The 19,695-nt window shown below is 34.9% G+C and overlaps 1 protein-coding gene across 2 annotated transcripts in view; it reads left to right on the top strand.

Moving 5' to 3' along the window:
* Nucleotides 1-117: 117 nt before the first annotated feature.
* Nucleotides 118-19,695, top strand: part of SLC30A6 (solute carrier family 30 member 6) — a 33,519-nt gene continuing 13,941 nt past the window's right edge. Inside the window, exons 1-8 of one of the 2 annotated variants that reach the window (XM_006197255.3) lie at nt 118-190; nt 4,349-4,435; nt 10,094-10,178; nt 11,507-11,549; nt 12,599-12,664; nt 17,186-17,266; nt 17,748-17,783; nt 18,508-18,602. In XM_006197255.3, coding sequence (XP_006197317.1) covers nt 188-190; nt 4,349-4,435; nt 10,094-10,178; nt 11,507-11,549; nt 12,599-12,664; nt 17,186-17,266; nt 17,748-17,783; nt 18,508-18,602 — 496 coding nt within the window. In that variant the 5' untranslated portion in view covers nt 118-187. The remainder of the gene's footprint in view (nt 191-4,348; nt 4,436-10,093; nt 10,179-11,506; nt 11,550-12,598; nt 12,665-17,185; nt 17,267-17,747; nt 17,784-18,507; nt 18,603-19,695) is intronic. The other variant, XM_072937945.1, reaches the window with a different exon arrangement.

Below are 19,695 nucleotides of genomic sequence, written 5' to 3'. Positions count from 1 at the left end.
CCGCCGCCTTCGCCTCTATAGAACGCAGGGGCAGCCGGGAAGGGGGCGCGGGGCCCGGAGGTTAGTGCACGGACTTCCGCCCCCGCGTCGTTCGCAGCCAATCGGCCTCTGATGCCCCACCCCTTCCGCTCTAAAAAAAAACCAGCTCCCAGAGCATCTTCCGGCGGGAGCCGTGCAGCTCCTTACCATGGTGAGTTGGCCAGGGGCGTGAGGGTTTCTCTCGTTGTGATTTCTCTTATGCTCTCTCGTCCTGAAGCGGCCTTGTAGTGCCTCAGCTTCGCAGACGAGGGGTCTCTGGAGTTATGCTTGGGCTCCCCGGGAGGAGCGGCTGGTGTCTGAGAGAGACTCCTCAGAGCTCTGGTGCCCCCTCGCTCCCTCACCCGGTTCCTTTGCGGCTCGGGACCCCGCTGCAGGCCGAGCGTTCGACCCTGGGCGAGTTTATGCCTCTTCCCTGCCGTGATATTTTCGGTATAGAAATAAAAGTCTTTGCTGGTCTGAGCGACTGCTACACCAACATAATATCTGAAAGAAAAAAAAAACTCCACAACAACGACCGTAATAGTGATGCTTACAGCATTGACAACGCTGGCGTAAATGAAGAGGGTGATGAGTTACGGTATTGAGGCTGACGCCCCACTTTCCAGCTTGGCTTTGTTGAGTGCAGATAGCCGGGCACGGCAGCAGCTTTCAGAAGGCCAGAGACTGGTGAAAGTCAAGGTGTTAATAGAGCCTCTTATTGCAGCTTTTTGTGCGTTTGCAGATCCCAGTATACTTTATGGTTTGGGGGAATATAGTGTTTAATCTAAATTTTGTCAGAAGAATTAGTCACTTTATGCCTTTAGGAATAAATTGTATAGCTCTCTGACTTTTACTCAAAGATAAGCAGTTGAGTGTGATTTCAGTGTCAAAAGAGGTACAAACCGTTTTATCAGAAAAATTCATGAATTTGTTATTGATAGCTCGCGTATGAGAAAAGGACCACGTTTCTGTGCCTAAGCACTGTCGCTCTATTAAGTTTTTCCTTGAGTGGATATGGTCGAAAAAATTTCTTATTCACATACGTTTTAAATCTTTTGTAAATTTTCTGTAATCTTTCCTTTACATACAAAGTGAGTGAAAGTTTACTTTTTTGGGCTGACCAGATAGCCTCTCGCTATGTTCTCCTTCAAAACATTCACCACTGTGTAGCCAAGGTTCAGTTTCTAAAATTTTGACATGCTACTTCCTTACCTAAAATCTTTCTGTTTTTTTTCTGTAGTCCTCAAAGTAAAGTCCTATTTAGTATGGCATACAAAGATATTTGTAGTCAAACTTCTTATCTTTACAGCCTTCCACGTGCATACATATATCCGTATTCCAGCTACAGTGAACAGTTTGTAGGTCGTGCTGTAAGAATTAGACCTTTGCACCTAATATATGCTTTTCTACCTGCCAAAATCGTTCTCCTTCCACCTTCTGTCCTTATTAATATAACTCTGACATGCTCTGTAGCCTCTTTCATGAGCCTTTCTGCCATGTCTCAAGAGCCTATTAGGTGCCGCCTTTACGTTCCTGTAGGGTGATTTTTACCAATAACTGGAGTCTTACCAGACTGCTAAAATATGTATTTACTTGCTTGTCCTAGTCTGTAAGCTCTTTGAGAGAAGGACCTGTTCATTCACTAGTATTCCCAGAACCTTTGGTATAGTACTTGGCCCAGAGGAAGTTTTCAATAAATACCTGTTTTATAAAACACTGAATATGTAACTGTGACACTAAATTTTTACACTTGAAACATTAGTAATAAGGGAAATAGTGGCCAGTAAGGTTTCTTTTTAAAGCTTTGATGAAGAAAGGTTTCATGAGTCACCCACTATATGTTATTTATTGAGAACATTCAATGTGCAATGCATAGTGCTGTCTTGGAAAATGTAAAGAAAATAGACCCCTTGTCATAAGTGAAGTTACTGAAAAGTTAACTTACCATGCAGGGTGATGAAATGAAGGCTATTCTACTGTTAATTATAAAGCAAGTGGCATAAAAAACACTGTAGTTTGGAATAATCTAGTAAGGCTTCATATAGGTTTTAACCAAAAACTGAGTACTTTATCCCTTACTCCAGTGCTTTCAGTCTGCTACTCATTATTCTCTTTTGGATGAGGAAACAGAGAGAGGTCAAGTAACTTGCTATGTGCTATAGGGTATTACAGCTTGGATTAGACAGGCCTGGCCTTTCACTCTGGAGTGGTATAATCATGAGACATGGATTACAACAGTTTAGTTGAATTTGAGGATTCCTATCTGGAGCAAGAGAAAAAATGGGAAAGAAACTGATGCTAAGTTGAATTCCAGGTTGTAAAGTTGGGAGTTTATCCTGACAGCCATGGAGAGCCAATGTAATTTTGGAAAGAGGGACATGAACGTTAGGATTTTTGTGTTTTTTCCCCCCTCAGTATCACAGTGACATCAGATATGGCCCTTGGCCTTTTAGAAACCTTACCAATTGTCTTAACCTAAAACTTGAAGTAACTTAAAATTTAAACTGGGCTGAAGTTAGAAGATATCCAAGGATACCAGTATTAAGCATAATTTATCTTTGGGGCCAAAATGTCCCACACATAATACTTTAAACCTAAAGTATATTTGTTAACATTAGCCATTTGTTCACATCTCAAAGGAAAATAGCGTATTGTTCCTTTTAAACTGAATTGGCTGAGCACAGCCTTAGGGTTACACACATACACTGGTCTTTATTTGGATATCAAAATTAGTAATACCTTTTTCTGATGCTTTATTTTTATAATTTAAAGTATTTTTTACTTTGATTTTTTATCGTGGAAAGTTTCAAACATATGCAAAAGTAGAGGGAATATATTATAATGAGCCCCCATGTAGCCAACAGTTGGCCTCAACAATTATCAACATTTTGCTGTTTTTCTTATGCCAGATTTCTGGTGCTCACCTTATTTTCTGCCTTTCCTGAGTCTCAACATAATACAACTAATGACATGTCAAACTTGAAGAAGTGGAATATACCATTTTATAACTACAGAGATGTTTCTAGATGCTAACTAAAAGAAGATCATCCTCTGCTTGAATTGGATCTGAGAGGTTTTTCACATTTTTAATTTGTTGAAACCCAGTTCCACTGCTGTCTGTGGAGCTTCAGTGTTTAGTCAAATTGGCCAACGTTAGTGGGATGGAAATATAATATGGTTATTATGGTAATTATGACCTTTTCCATCTAGGAAAGTATTTTGTTAAAATTAAAATCCAAGTGTTTAAATATATGGGACTTAGCAATCAAATTATTAAGTATGACCAATTGAAAATTGTGAAGAGTTTTTTCCCCTAGACAAGGTTTCTTTGATTTTGGAATAATAGAAGTTTTCTATTTTTTAAAATAATAATAAATAAATTAAAAGTTAAAAAAATAATTAAAAAAATTTTTTTAAGTTTTCATTTTGTCTTCCCAGGTTTTTTTTCTTTTTGTTAGAATATTGTGTTCCTATCGTTAAAGTATATAGTAAAGTTGATCAGTGTTTTCCTTTACAGCTTCTTGGTTTTATGTCCTATTAGGAAACAACTTCTCCACCTCCAAGCTTATAAAATTATACATCCATACATTTCTTCAAGTACTCTATAGTTTTATATTTTAATTTTAAAATAATAAAAAAAGAGTAAAAGGTATAGTAAGGATCCAACTTCACGTTTTTCCAAATAGCATTTATAGAATAACTCATATTTTTCCCACCGATGTTGGGTACTACCTCTTCACAGGCTGATTTCCTATGTTTGCTTGAGTTCTGCTTTATGTTAGGGCTTTACTACATGGTTTCCTAAACTTGGGTGGTAAATCCCACTGTAGTCTCTTTCACTGGTAACCCCACTGCCTGCCCTTCTGCTAGCACCATGCTATGTACTAGCAGGGACCACAAAAGCTAGCTAAGATGCCTTATACTTTGCCCAAGAGAGAAACTCAGAGGTTTTACGGTGGTGATAGTTGCCAAGCCTTTCATATATAAAGCTTTAATTAGGTAAATTGTAATATTTTCTTTCTGGTAGAGCTGTTTTGCTTTTCTGGTTCTAAATTGTCCAATCCATTTTAGAAAAAGAGTTTGGTCTGAAGCTAAAATGCCTGGGTTTGAATTCCTGCTTATTACTTGCATTTGTGTGCTTGGACAATTTACTAAAAATTGTTCTTACCTCATAGACTATTGTGAGTCTTAAATAGATAAATACATGTAAAGCTTGGCATATTTAAAGCATTCAGTAAATGCTAGTTCTTAGTACTGTATCATATCACAGAACTATGAAGAGGATTAGACACTTTCATGCTGACCTGTGTATTTTTTGTCTGTTTTAAAGGGGACAATTCATCTCTTCAGAAAACCACAAAGATCTTTTTTTGGCAAGTTATTACAGGAATTTAGACTGGTAGCAGCTGACCGAAGGGTAAGTTATTTTTATTCATTAACTCTAGTTTTAATTATTGCACAAACAATATTATAACATTGAAAAAAGGTGATTTTTAAGACAAATAGAAATCACTCTTGATCCCACCACACTGTTGTCATTTTTTTACATTGGGTAAGTAATTTTCTAATGTAAAATTAACAATACTTTGCTATACAGTTGTTTTGCCTGGGAGGAAACTAGACTTTAGATTTTATTCTAATTCTAGAATTTTGAAGAGAAATTGTTTAGGCATTGCCTTACATTATTAAACAAATAAAGTGCATGTGGTCTGAAATCATGTTTTCTCATTTTTCATGTTAGGAAAAATAAGTTATACTTCAAGACTGTAAATAAAAAAATCGTCTGTACCCTTTTTGGTCACCAGTGTAGACCTCATAGTTATTATTCTATTTTCTTTGTTCTCATTATTGTCTTAAACAGTAAGCTCCCTGAGGGCAGTGACTATATCTCTTTTGCTCACTTTTTAATAGAAGTATAAAATAAGCACTCAGTAAATATTTGATGGATTTTAAGTAATCCTAGCTTCAGTGGAACATAATAAGCAGTACCAATGATTGACCATGTGCTGTGATACTAAACTAAAGGCTTCTTTTCGTTTCTTTTCTTTTCTTTTTTTAACCACTATATCCCCTGTTTCTAAAATCTTGGAATGTAGTCAGAACTCAGTAATTGAAGTATTTGGAAATACTATCATCCCTGAATTTTTTTTTAATAGTTTAATGTATTTTAATAGCAAACTTACAGGAACAGCACAGAAGACAGACAACATTAAAAACACGTACTTGCATGTAGGACAACTCAGTTAGAAAAGTATAGTGAATGGATGGAATCTACTGCATAATAAAAATGCTACAAACACCATTTAGTTGCCATCAATAAGAAATTTACTTGTTTTAAAAAAATCCAAATGCTGGCATTGCCCAGAAAAATTTAACAGGTTGATTTATAATTGTTATAAAGTTGAACTGCTGAAACTTGTTCACTGATAAATTTTGACTTGCATTAATGCTTTATATCCCCGCATTTATATTAAAAATTCACACACAAACGAAAATGGAAAAACTGCGAATACCTGGTTTCTGTCCCCTATTTTTCCACTTGCAATCATATACTTAGGTACCTTTTGACTCCATGGAAAAAAAATACCTAACGTTCAGGACTACCAATAACAGGAAGAAGAGCTTTTTTTTTTTTTGAAAGAATGAAATGTTTCCCATCATAGTGGATTCTTAAGCACGTTCTCCACATATGCGGTGTGCTAGCTGGATGTTGTTTGTCGTAATTGTTACACGTTTGGCATGAATAGCACACAGGTTGGTGTCTTCAAAAGGCTAACAAGATAGGCCTCACTTGCCTCCTGCAAAGCACCAATAGCTGCACTCTGGAAGCGCAGATCTGTTTTGAAGTCCTGATTTCCCGCACAAGATGCTGAAAGGGAAGTTTGCGAATCAAAAGTTCAGTGGACTTCTGACAACGTCTAATTTCACGGGGTACCAGGCTTCTAACGATTAGGTTTCTGCACCCCCACCAGTAGACGCACTCTTGCGAGAGGCTTTTGTAGCCAGTTGCTTCCTCTGTGCTTTACCACCAGTTGATTTGTGGGCGGTCTGCTTTTTAGGAGCCATGGTATAGAGACCTCCTTACTTACCATCTTCTCCTTTGGCTGGAGCTCGGCAAGCTAGAGGCGGCGCTCGGGTTGGAGAGCAACGGCGGAGGCTGCAAACACCTATCATCCCTGAATGTTAAAGTTCAAGAGCCAGGATTGGAAACTTATCTGCTTCTTATGTATCTAGACCATTTAGGATGATCTCTTGAGAGCTGATAGATACAGCTTTATTATGTTGATGGAAAGCAACTATATTGCAGAAATAATCAGAAAATTCTTTAACAGTACACTTATTGAAGCACAGAATAGGTAGTAGGAACAAAACTGACACAGGAAGACTTGAATTGTATAGATAATCTCTGTCATAATTTAAATCTTAAAAGACATATCTGGCTCATCTCTCTTCCTACACCTATCTTAGTTCTTGGTAATTTCATATTTCATGTGGAAGCTCCTTACCTCTCAGTTCCTTACTTCCTCACCACAGATAATCTCGCCTTCTCCCCCTCCTAACCATCCACTCCTATGATCATACCGTGGACTTTATCATTTATAGTAACTATATCTTCCCATTGTCTCAATTTCAAGCATTTTACTCTTCAGTCACCATCTCTAGTTTTTCCAGTTCACCCCTCCCTTTTCCCCAACTCCAGTAATTCGTCAGTCTTACTAGGACCTCCAGTCCACTGACTCTGCCATATTTTCATTGTTTTTTGCTTCACTTATCCTCATTTGCTTATTTATCAGTTTAGACTCTGTGGTCCATCATTTTTATTTTCTTGCATATGCCTTCAACTTCTTTATCCTCCCCTTCTGTCTAATATACTTCCTTGGCAAATCCTTAACCTTATTAAGTCCTCTTTCTTTCTACTCTGTACCTGCATGCAAGCTACTGAGTGTAGCCTGAAAGAAACACACAGACATGCCAGCGGGTCTCACTTTAAATTCATGGTCAAGTATGCAACTAGCACTGCCCATACTGTATCTTCCTAGTTCATTCAGTTTCCCACTTTCTTAAATAATAGTTTCAGCCATTTTCTGTCACTTCTGTCCTCAAACTTCTAAAACCTTATTCATCCTCACTCTAACCTGTTGATCTTGCTTCCTGTTTCAATAGGGTAAAAGGAATAATCAGAAGAAAACTTCTACATCCTGTCGTTAGCACACCTACCAACACCCTGTTTCCTTCCTGTTTCTGTGAAAGAACTGTCCAATCTGCTGTCTTGAGGCCAATCCCTCCACTGTTGCCTTCTCACAGATGACATTCCTGTAACTGATCTTTCTGTCTCTTGTGTTGTTGTTTCTTGTTAATTCATTCTCCTCTCCTTGTGTCATAATTACATGCCATATATTGCTCTCAGTTGCTGCTTCTTTCTATGCTTCCTTTTATGGCAAAACTACTTAAAATAATTGTCTCTACTCACTTTGTTCGCTTTCTCTTCTCCCTGTCTCTGTTAAAACCAATCTGGCTCCAGTCTCCACTTATCTACAGAAACAGCTTTTACAAGGTAACTAATAACTTCTGTGTTGCCAAAGTCAACAGTTATCCTCATGTCCCTTCTTATTTGACCTTCAGTGGCATTTGTCAAAAATCAGTCGCTTCTTCCTTAAAGCACTTTATTCATTTGTATTCTGAAGTACCACTTTTGGTTTTCCTCCTACTTACTTGGCTATTATTTTTAGTCTCCTTTGCTACTTCCGTCTCATCTTTCTGACGTCTAAGTTTTGCAGTGTCCCATGGCTTAGAACTCCTGCCTTTCTTGTTTATATTTATTGCATCCAGGTGACACTTTCACTACCATATGCTGATGACCCCGTATTAATATCTCAGTTCCTAACTTCTTCCCTACCTCCCAACTCCTGTGTATAATGGCCTTCCCAACATTTTCGCCTGGGTATCTAATGGGCATCTCAGATTTAATATGATCAAGCCTGAACTTTGACTTTCTGTCACTTCCTCATCAAATGGCTCAGGCCAGAAATCTTGGAGTGATTCTTTCCCCTCTCTTTCCTTCATCCCTCAGAACTGTTTCATAAGTAAATCTTGCTAGCTTTGTCTTCAGTATAATACCCAGAATCTGACTGTTCTAATACCTTCTTAGCACCTTTGAAGCCACCATCATTTCCCACATGGATTATTGCAGTCACATTAAAATGGTCTTTCTACTTTCCATCCTTGCCCCTATGCATCATATTCTACATGGGGAAGCAGAATCATCTTTTAAAAATGAAAGCTTAGATACTTTCCATCTCACTTGGAATAAATCCCAATTCTTTTCCTGGTATACAAGATACTACTTGATATGGCCCCAGACTCTCTCTCACCTCTCTTGTCTAGCTCTCAGCTAGGTGCTCTTCTGTCTCAGGGCATTTGCACTGTGGTTCCTGTCTTCTTTCCCAGGTATCTGCACACCTAGTACCTTTGCCTCTTTCATGTTTCTGGTCACGTCACCTCACCAAAGGAGTCTTTTATGACCACGTTGTCTAAAAGAGTAACTCTTCCAAATCTTCCATTACTGTGTTCTTAATATACTTTTTCTTCCTCGCACTTAATCACCACCTGACCTTGTATTTTTGCTTATTGTCTGTCACCCCACCTTGATTATAAGATCCCTGTTTTGTTCACTACTGTATCTTCAGTGCATAGAATAGTGTCTTTTATAAAGTACTTAAATACTTGTTGATGAATAGCTTGATTCAGAAGTAGGACAGCATGTATTTCATGCTTTATCTTCCTTTTCTGACTTGAGGAGTCCCTGTCCTAACCAGACCCATGTCCAGTCATGTTATTAATGTCCTCACTAATATTAGAGTCCTTTGTCCCATTAACCTATCTTATCAATTCTCAAGTCTCCAGCATTCCTATCTCACGTGCTTCTCTGGCTTTGCTCTTGGATGCAGAGGAAGTTCCAGAACCGGGTCTACCACAAATTCATGCTGGTAATTCTTGTTCTCTTCTTTGATGATTGAATAGTACATTCCCCATGACAGCTATTTTACAGATTCTCCTCTGGATTTAAGTTTCCAGTCCTACTCTACAGTATCCATCAATTTTAAAAAATGGCTTTGCTTCTTTCTCTTTAGAGACTTATAGGCTCTTAGCTCCGTGCTACATCACTGTCACTTCTTTCTGCCTTACAATTTCTGTCTCCTCAGTCACCTTAGCCTTCTCACCTTTCTCAAAGGTTGTCTTCCTTTCTAAACCTACACCTTTCATCTACATTCTAAAACTATCTTATTCCATACCACACTTGACCTTTGCAATTACATGTTTAATTTTAACACCTCCAGATAACAGCCTTTTCACTAATTTATTTCACTTCTGCTTTCATATAAGCATAGATCTCCCTTTGTGGGGAGTGGAGTGGAACAAAAATAAAACACACTTCACTTGGTCTCTTCTTCCTTTATTTATAGAATGCCCTTCCTCCTTCTTCTGAATTCTGACTATTTTGTGGTGTATCTCAGATCCTCCCTTTTCTGTGAAACTCTAAGCCATGATAATCTTTCCCTCTTTTGCAGTCCTGTTTTCATGCAGCTTATTTGGTAGATAACCAGGTACTGCCCCTTTTTCGGGGAATAAGGTGGGCAGGGTAACTTTATTTTAATATAATTTCAAACTTACAAAAAAGTTACATAATTAGTATAAGGAACTCCCATATACCCTTTACTCAGAGTCATCAGTTGCTTTACATTTTGCGCCATTTGTTTGTCATTGTCTCCATACACATGTTTATAGAGACAAAATTATATTCAAATGTCAGCGTATTTTCTCAACAGAGTTTATGTGTCAGAATTTATTTTCTCTTGAATAATTCCCTTTCTAGATTTACTGTTTTAGGCTTTTATTTTATAATAATAACTCTGTTAATGATAATTTTCATACTTTTAGAAAATGTGGCACTTCGACTTTTTGTAAGAAGTTGTGCTTATTCCTTTGTATATCAGAGCATGAATCATAGCAACTTGCATGATCCCAGTGAAGTTTATCAGCACTGTACAAATACGAATGATTTTCTTTTTCACAGTCCTGGAAGATACTGCTCTTTGGTGCAATAAATTTAACATGTACTGGCTTCCTGCTTATGTGGTGTAATTCTACCAATAGTATAGGTATGTCATTATTCTTATTTTTATGGAGTTAAATATTAGTTTCACTTTTATTGTTCTGATTTTAAATAAATATTATGTCTTCCTTTACAAAGAATATATTATTCTGAAGTATAACTTAAAAGATTTAAATGAGAGAATCTATTTGGAAAGTACCTTATAAACTGTAAAGTTTGATTCAGTTGTTAGGTGCTGTCGTTTAAAGTGAGCAATTATTTTTTTAAAAAAAACTTTAAGTAGATTTGAAAAAGTGAGATTTAAAAACATTTTTTAAATTAAGGCATAGTTGATTTACAATATTAGTTTTAGATGTACAGCATAATGATTTAGAATTTTTATAGATTATACTCCATTAAAAATTATTGCAAAATAATGGTGATGATTCCCTGTGCTGTACAATACATCCTTGTTGCTTACCTATTTTATACAGAGTAGTTCATATGTATTATCTCATACCCCTATCTTGCTTTTCTCCCCTTCCCTCTCCCTACTGGTAACCACTAGTTTGTTTTCTATACCTGTGAGTCTGTTTCTGTTTAGCTATATACATTCTTTTGTTTTATTTTTTAGATTCCACATACAAGTGATATCATATAGAATTTGTCTTCCTCTAACTTATTTCACTAGGAATAATGTTCTCTAGGTCCATCCATGTTTCTGCAAATGGCAGAATTTCATTTATGGCTGAGTAATATTCCAGTGTGTGTGTGTGTGTGTGTGTGTGTGTACACCATGTCTTTATCCATTTGTCTGTTGATAGACACTTGGGTTGCTTCCGTATCTTGGCTATTGTAAATTATACTGTTAAGAACATTGGAGTGCATGTTTCTTTTCATGAGATTTCTTTTTAGTGTGATAGATAAGTACTTTATGTAGTGTATAAATAAGATTTTGAGATTTATTGGATTTTCCTTGAAAAGAGAAATCTGGAATATTTTCTTGTGTCTTGACCTCTTTTGTTTTTATGTACAATTATTTTCATCCTGTTGTTTAAGGAATTCATTTAAAATAGTATTCATGACAGAAGAAGGCAAAAAATTGATCACAGGGCTTTTGAGCATATGCTGTTTCATTTTTCCTAATGAAAAAATTAGGTTCTAAATTAAGCTTTTGTATATATATAGACAATACATATAATATATATGTAGCTAACCAACTTAGCTACATATATATTAATCAAATTTACTAGATAATTGCCAAAATATGAGATTAGTCAGTGACTCATGATTTTTTTTTTGATGTTGGATACCTCTGGTATGAACAATTATGGTAATTTATTCCCTAACAATGGATTCAGTAACATTTTAACCAAACATTTTGTTGTTTTGCAGCTTTAACTGCATATACTTACCTGACCATTTTTGATCTTTTTAGGTAAGTATTAAAAACTCTCCTTAATATTTTGAGGCTAATAAGGAATTTGTTACACTGAATTTATGAAATTTTCTTTACTTAAAGGAAATGAGTAAAATGATCAACATGGATCTTATATACAAATAATAATTAGGAGATATTCCAGAAGAAAATGTCCCATTTATATAGCAACAGAAAAGATGATACCCAGACATTAGGTCAGGTGCTTCAGGTGCCTACCTGTAGTTGAGTCAGCTGTGACCAGGGAGCAGGAACATGTAAGAATATACCAGTTCCCACTGTAACCATGTAAATGGGAAAAGAAATGAGGGGCATTAATAACTGCAAAGTATGTGTGTAATTGTGAGCTAGAGAGACAACCTCTTAGCTCTGCTTTGTGGGACTTTTCATATTTCCATATAAAGGTTGCAAAATGCTTAGATGATGATATCTCCAAGATCTGTGCCATAGAAGTATAAGAATGTCTTTTCATCAGTCATGTAACTAAATTTGCTTGATTGGCCTAAAACAGATAGTTGTTACCTGAATTCCACACTGTAATAAGTTGTTTTAGAGTGAATCTCCACTACACTTAGAAAATGACCAAAAAAGAAAAAGAAAATGACCATAACTTTATCCCATCTAGAATGTTATCAAGGTGTTATTATATTTATTTTAACTTTTTAAAAAAATTAAATAAAGTTTATCGAAGTTAAATATATTGCATATGTGTAGATAAAACAAATTACCCTTATTGTTACTGTGTCACTTTTTGCAGGCTCAGTTATGGAAACCACTTAGGGTGGGTAACTTATTGAGTAAAGAAAGCATGTGTTTAGTTTTTATTTAACTGTCTTAATGATATATTGAAACTTCAGCTTCTCCACATGTTAAAACTACCATGTATCTGGATGCTTATTTTGATTAGATTATAAATTATCAGAGTAACTTATTGGTTTAGTCTCTGCACACACTGATAACCAACAGCTTAAGTATTCTGAAAATTTAATTTCTTTGTGTTCTCCTCTAGCTCTATTTCTAATGCTAAAATTATTTTCCTTTTTACTTAGTTTAGTAACATGTTTAATCAGTTACTGGGTAATGATGAGGAAACCTAGCCCTGCGTATTCATTTGGGTAAGTTCAAACTATTTTATTTTCTGCTAATTTTTTGCTATTAAAATAGTAGTTATACTGCACAGTAAAGAGCCAGCTGGAGTATTTCTAGAAAATAAATGCTGCCTGTTTAGTGGAATGGTGATCAAATAGAGAAAGTGGATAAAAAAAGCACCTTCCCAGAGGAGTATAGTTAAGAAGCATGAATGTTTAAATTTAAGTCATATTAAAGTAAAATGTTCACATCAGGTTCTCTTCTAGTTTATAAATGAAATATTAAAGCATTCATATTAAGCTGTATAATATTTTGGTAATCTCTTATTTCAGTTAAAGTACAAAGGATTTTCATGTAAGTTATCTTCTAGATAGTAAAGTAAATGGGATATATTTAAACATTAATGCAGTGGTAGAGATGTATTTTTATCTTAAGACTGAATTTATGATAGCAATGGACTGAAAAAGATTTTGAGATTCCTGTTTCTATAGTTTTAGAAATTACTGAAAGTTGAAGGTTGGTAGGTAATCTTTATATCAGAGGATTTTTTAAAAATACAGTAGAAAAGAAGTGAGTTCCTTTCAGATTCAAGGAAACAACTTAAAAGAAGAATTTAATTTGATAAAGAAACTCTTGGACCAGACTTACACTTCTTCTCCAACATACCATTATTGGGATTATATTCTTTTGCACAAAATCAGGTTTTATTTGCCTAAACATTGGTACAAAGTAAACATGAAATTTTAATGCAAAATGAAGATATTCATAAGTGTCACTGAAATTTGATAAGAGTTAGATTATTACTGTGGTACTCACTCTTAAAGTATAGATGTTTATATATGGAAATCTGTGACTCTCATCAAAATTTTTGGTTGTAAGTGACAGAAATTCAGTTCAAACTAGTTTGGGGGAAAAAGTGAAGCCTTTGGTAGTTTACATAACGGACATGTGTGAAGGCTGAGGTAAACTGGCATAGGAACTTGAACACTCAAGACATTGTCTTTCTCTTACCTCTCAGGCCTGCTTTTCTCTGCACGTTAGGTTCAGTTTCTCAGACCACTTTTTTCCACTATCCTGCAGTGATAACTTCTAGCAAGACCTTGATCCCTCTCATCTTTATCCTAGAGAGGAAAGGACTCTTCCCCAAACTCTAGTTCTAAAATTATGAGAATATTATTGGTTGGTCCAGCCTGGTATGGACATTAGTCTTTAGATCATTTACTGCAACCAGGAGACAGAGTCAAGTAAGGACATGATAGCTCCCATTTTGGTCTACTTGCTTAGAGTAAATAGGGAAAAAAGGAACAATTAAATATAATTACAGTCAATCACATAGTGTAAAGTATCATCTATATTTAATAATTCCAAAATTCCAGTTCTCCAGCCCTGAAATTTGTGTCATTTCATAATTTAATTACCTTCTTGCCAGCTTTACATGGATGTCTAATTAATATTTTAAACTAGGCTAAAATTCTTGTTTTCTTTTCCCAAGATTGTTCCTCTGCAGTTTTTTCCATCTTAGTAAATATACCACCACTCAGTTGCTCAAGTGAAATCTTCAATTGTTTTCTCATCATCCACATGTATCCATCAGCATGTTATGGCAAGATAACCTACAAACATCTCCAGAACCTGCCCCAGCTCCCATTTCTATCTCCACTACTACTGTCGTAAACAAGCTACCTCTGTTTCCTGCGTTAACCAGTGTCTAGCATCCCAACTGGTCTCCTTGCCTCTGTTTTTACCCCCTATAGTCCATTCTTCATATAGCAGCCAGTGGTTTTTTTTTTTTTAAACCTAAATTGTGCTATCATTCTACTCCTTAAAACCATCCATTTGTTTCGTATCATACTTAGAATAAAATCCTGATTCCTTTCTCTCATTTACAAGGGCCTTATATGATTTAGACCTAGCCTACTTCTTTTTAAATTACCACTCTCACAGCCTCTATACCACACTGTCTTTTTGTAATTTGAATGTAACTCATGCTTGCTGTAGATCTTCGTACAAATTACTCTCTCTACTTGAAATACTCATCATCTGATTTTTGTGAAGTGAGCCCATTTTGTTATTCTGATCTTAATATCACTAAATGCTAAGTCAGTAAGTGATTGGGTCCCATTCAAAGTAGATTCTAAAACAGATCAGCTAATTAGCCCCTTGTCACATGAGACTACTGTAATAAGTTCTACTATGTAGAACTTATAAATTATTTGTTTTTCTGTCGTCTCCCCCTTTAAAATATAGATTTCATGGTAGCAGGGAGTATATTTTGTTCTGTGTTATATCCATGTGCAGTTTGATAAATTTTAACAAATGAATATACCTGTATAACTGCTTATCTAGATCACAATATACAACATCACAAGTCCCCCCCAAAGCCTCCCTTAATGACTTAATGTTGAATCAGAGTGAAACCCTGACAAAAGTAACTAGTATTTCTGATTGCTGTCATTGCAGATGATTGTTGCCTGTTTTTGAAGTCATATAAATGGGATTACAGTATATTACCCTCATTTAACAGTAGTTCATTTTTGTTCATTGCTCTAATGTGTCCATTATGTGAATATACCAAAATCTGTTTATATGTTCAGCTATTGAAAGGAATTTAGGTAATTTTCAGCTTTCAACTATTATAAATAAAATTATTTAATGAACATTCTTGTACATGTCTTTTGGTATACATGTGTACTTATTTATATTGGGCACATGTCTTTGAGAGTAATTACTCAGTCATAGGATTTGCATATGTTCATCATTAGAAGATAATACCAAACAGTTTTCCAGGGTGGGTTTACCAGTTTACATTCCCACTAGAATCAGAGTTCTAATTGCTTCATGTCCTTACTAATAGTTGGTATTGTCTGTCTTTTTTTTTAAGCCATTTTAGGGTAAACAGTGATATCTCATTGTGGGTTTAAGTTATTTTCTTGATGAATATTTGAACACTTTCCCTATGTTTATTGACCATTCAGATTACTTCTTTTGTAAAATGCTTGTTAAAATGTTTTATCCATTTTTAGATTGGGTTCCCTTTTTTTTTTCTTGTTGATATATAGAACTTCTTAATATAGAAGTATCTTCTCTCACTCCCATTTCTCTTTCATTCTCTTAAAGGTATCTTCTGATGAATGAAATGTTTTTAATTTCAATGATAAATTCAGTTTATCAGTCTTGTTCTTTATGGTTAGTACTTTTTGTGTGCTTGTCAAGAAATCTTTGCCAGCTTCAAGGTCATAGAGATACTCTACTTTGTTATTAGAAATCTTACTGTTTGACCTTTCACATTTAGGCTTACAGTCAAACTAGAATTGATTTTTGTATATGGGTTGTGTATGGGCTGAGGTAGAGGTCAAGGTAGAGGTCAACATTTGTTTCTGTATAGCTTTGTTTGATAAAACATTTACTGAAAAAAATTCATCCTTCTTCTACTATTATGTGCTACCTTTTTTATAAATCAAGTGACTATGTGTAACTTTGTTTCTGGACTATATTTTCTCTTCAATTGGTGTATTTGTGTATCCTTGCTAATAAGTATTATACTCTGTTAATTACTGTAGATTTGAAATCCTGAGGTCTGGTAGTGTAAATCTTTCAGCTTTGTTCTCCTTCAGATTGTCTTTGCTTTTTTAAACCTTTCGCATTTCTGTATGTACTTTAATATCAGCTTATCGATTGCCACAAATACTACTGCTGCATTCACATACTTTTTTTTGTACTCTCCTATAAACCACTTTTATCATTTACATTTTTCCGTATCAATAAATATTGTTATTTTTTAATAATGCATAGTAGTCTGTTGTTAATTCCAACACTTCACTATTACAAACAGAAATGTGATGAACATCCTTAATTATTTTATTGTCTTTTCTGAAGATAAGTATTTACTTGAGAAATTTTAAGCATTTATACTTACCAGAAGTATTGAATGCCATTAAACTATGTGTTTTGGGAAAAACTAAAATAAATAAGAGCCCTGGCCTCCAGCTGATAGTTTAGGAATTATGAAACATACTCAATTAACTGCAGTTATGTGTAGAAGAGGCAGTGTAGTGGTCATAATCATGAACTCTGGAGCCAGAGTGCTTAGTTTGAAAACCTGACAACTTCACTTGCTAGCTATGTGGTTCTAAACAGTTAGGTTTTCTCTTTGTGTTTCAACTTACTTAACTCTTTAAAAAAAAAAAAATGGATAAAGTAACCCTCATACGAATTTGGGTGGTTTAGATGAGGTAATATTTTAAGCACTGTGACCAGTGTGTCTAACACAAGATGGGTCAATTAAATGTAGCTGTTACTAATATAATGGTTATTTCTAAAAAATAAGAGCCATAAGTCTGTCCTGGGAAAATATGTTGTACAAATAGGCACTCTTTTCTAAATCTGGGATGTTCATTATTTATTATCATTCTAGAAATTCTGTAGTCTGTTCCAACAGTGTTTGGCTTATAGTAGGCACATGTATATTGAAGGAGTGAATGTGTTTTAGACATATTAGTTTGTAAATTGAAAGAATTAAACTGATTGAATTAATTTTCCGATTTCAGATTTGAAAGGTTAGAAGTCCTGGCTGTATTTGCCTCCACAGTCTTGGCACAGTTGGGAGCTCTCTTTATATTAAAAGAAAGGTACATTTGTATGTGATGTTACTGTCATTATAAATTCTACCTATGCCACCTTCGGGAACTTGAAAGAATCTAGTGAGACACATCTGGTTTGAAGGATATACAAATTAAAGTGAGCAGTACTGGAGTTTTACTAGTATAATTTCTTCATATTTCAGACTTCTCTCCCTTCTTTTCATCCTTCTTTTATTACCTTCTTTGACACTACTAAATCCAGTCAAAAGTAGATGTGAATGAAAGTTAGTGATACAGTAAGACATGTTTTAATGCCCAATGCAAACCCATTGAAACAGATTTGGTAGAGAAAGGTTGACATTACATGTTGATAATTTGTGAATCTCCTTGCCTTGTCACTACCAACAATCAATACTTGGTTATCATAGTAAAAGATTTTGTGAACTTACTGGATTAATTATATATTTAATAAAGCCTTTTAACTTTATGATTTATAGGATTTATTTAATACATTATTTCTTTCTTTTAGTGCAGAACGCTTTTTGGAGCAGCCCGAGATACACACGTGAGATTTTGCTTTTGCCATATATAATTTACTATTAAGTTTGATTCTCAGTTATTAATTAGTATATTGTTAAATAGTTGTTGCTTTGGCCAATATCAGAGTTAAGAGTGTGGCAATGTACATTTTACTGATACTTCACAAGCAAAATCCCCAAATCCCAAGACTCCTTTTCATCCTTAACTGTTCCCAAGCCCTTATGTTTTTTCACCAGACAGGAAGGCCTTTCTACCCTGACCTGGGATCCCTCAATATTTCCAGGCCCAGGTCAACACACTAAGTCAGCCCCATCTACTCTTCTGTAAGTTAGGATTTGATCCCAATAATCTTTTAGTAGCACCTGTAAAAAGATAGAATTATTATCTACCACATAGTTGCCAATTATGTAGACTTTACCTATTCTGATCATTTTAATTCAGACAGTCTAACCTGGCTGGTAGACTGTAAACCAAATACCATTAGCATTTATACAAATTTATTTCTAACAGCAGTCACCTATAAGAAGTTAGTAATGCTAAGAGTCTTTTTTTTGCCCTGTGTCAGATGGAGCAGCAGTAGACAGGACATGGGTCATGGGGTTAGAAACCAAGTTGAGATTTCTTGGTCTACAAATATCAAACCATTGGAGCAGACTACTCTGCCTTCCCATCTCTTTATCTCTCTGCGTGCTGAAATTATGTATTACTATTACCAAGAAAAAAATAGTGATGAATTTTGTTCTTTTTAGGGGAAGATTATTAGTTGGTACTTTTGTGGCTCTTTCTTTCAATCTCTTCACGATGCTTTCTATTCGGAATAAACCTTTTGCTTATGTCTCTGAAGGTATGTTTTTTTATTTACCGTTAATAAAAAAATACAGTTTATCTCTCATAAATACAAATCTTTTGTTTGTTTTATTCATAAATCAACAAGAAAGTATATCCTAAAGAGAAGAGCGGACCACCCCAAAGGTTCTAAAGTCTTATTCTAGGCAGAGAATTATAAAACAAAATCAAATTATTTCAAGCTTTAAAGTAACATTGCTTAGGAACAGGCAGAACTGACGTGTATGTTGGATTATATGTAATGAAAAATTTCATTCACCAAATGACATGAATGAGATTTTAGATGTTATAACCTACCAAAGAAAAGTTTACTGCAAGCATTTTAGAAGCATCATTGTACTTAGAATAGTTGAATTGCTCATTGCAAATAATTATATTCTGTTAATTGAATAAGTTCCCAGGAACTTCTCTTGGGAAATGGTGGGTAGGCATATATTTGAAAGTAGCAAAGCTTTATGCCTTTTGAAATATTTTTTTATTTTCAAATCTTTACAAATTCGGACTGACTTTTTACTTCAGTCATCTAAACTATTGGCATTTTTCAGTAATTTCAGTGTCTTGGAATCCTACTAACCAACAAAGGATTAATCATTGATGGATGGAGAAGTAAGAGAAAAAAGTGGGCTTTATACGTGGACCCACACACCCACACTTTGAAACAAAGATAGATGAGGTTCTTTTAAGATCTCACTGACTTAAACACCAATGCAATCGAGGGAAGAAAGCTTTTTGAAATACCCATTCAAGTTTAAACAACTTGATGAGTGTTATGAAGTATGAGTTGTATTTGTATGAATTAGAGTTTAAGAATTACTGCATGAGCTAGAAAGTTAAATAATGATATTTGTGATGATCAGAGTTATTTTGAAAAAGCTATAAATTATTAAAATAGTATGCTCATTTTAGAAATTTTAAGAAGGTATAAAGATTTGGAAACTATATCTCTTTGAAGATCAGAAAGAAACAATACTGATAATCAGGGTTTATGATAAACTCATAACCTAGAGATAACATCTTAACATTTCTATTTTGTTCCTTTAACTTTTTTCTGTGTACATATACATATTTTTTACATACCTGAATTATGTCAA

Source organism: Vicugna pacos, chromosome 15 (assembly GCF_048564905.1).
Source record: "Vicugna pacos chromosome 15, VicPac4, whole genome shotgun sequence".
NCBI classification, from domain to species: Eukaryota; Metazoa; Chordata; class Mammalia; order Artiodactyla; family Camelidae; genus Vicugna; species Vicugna pacos.
The sequence above is the reverse complement of the archived record's forward strand: the minus strand, read 5'-3'. Positions and strand labels throughout refer to the sequence as shown.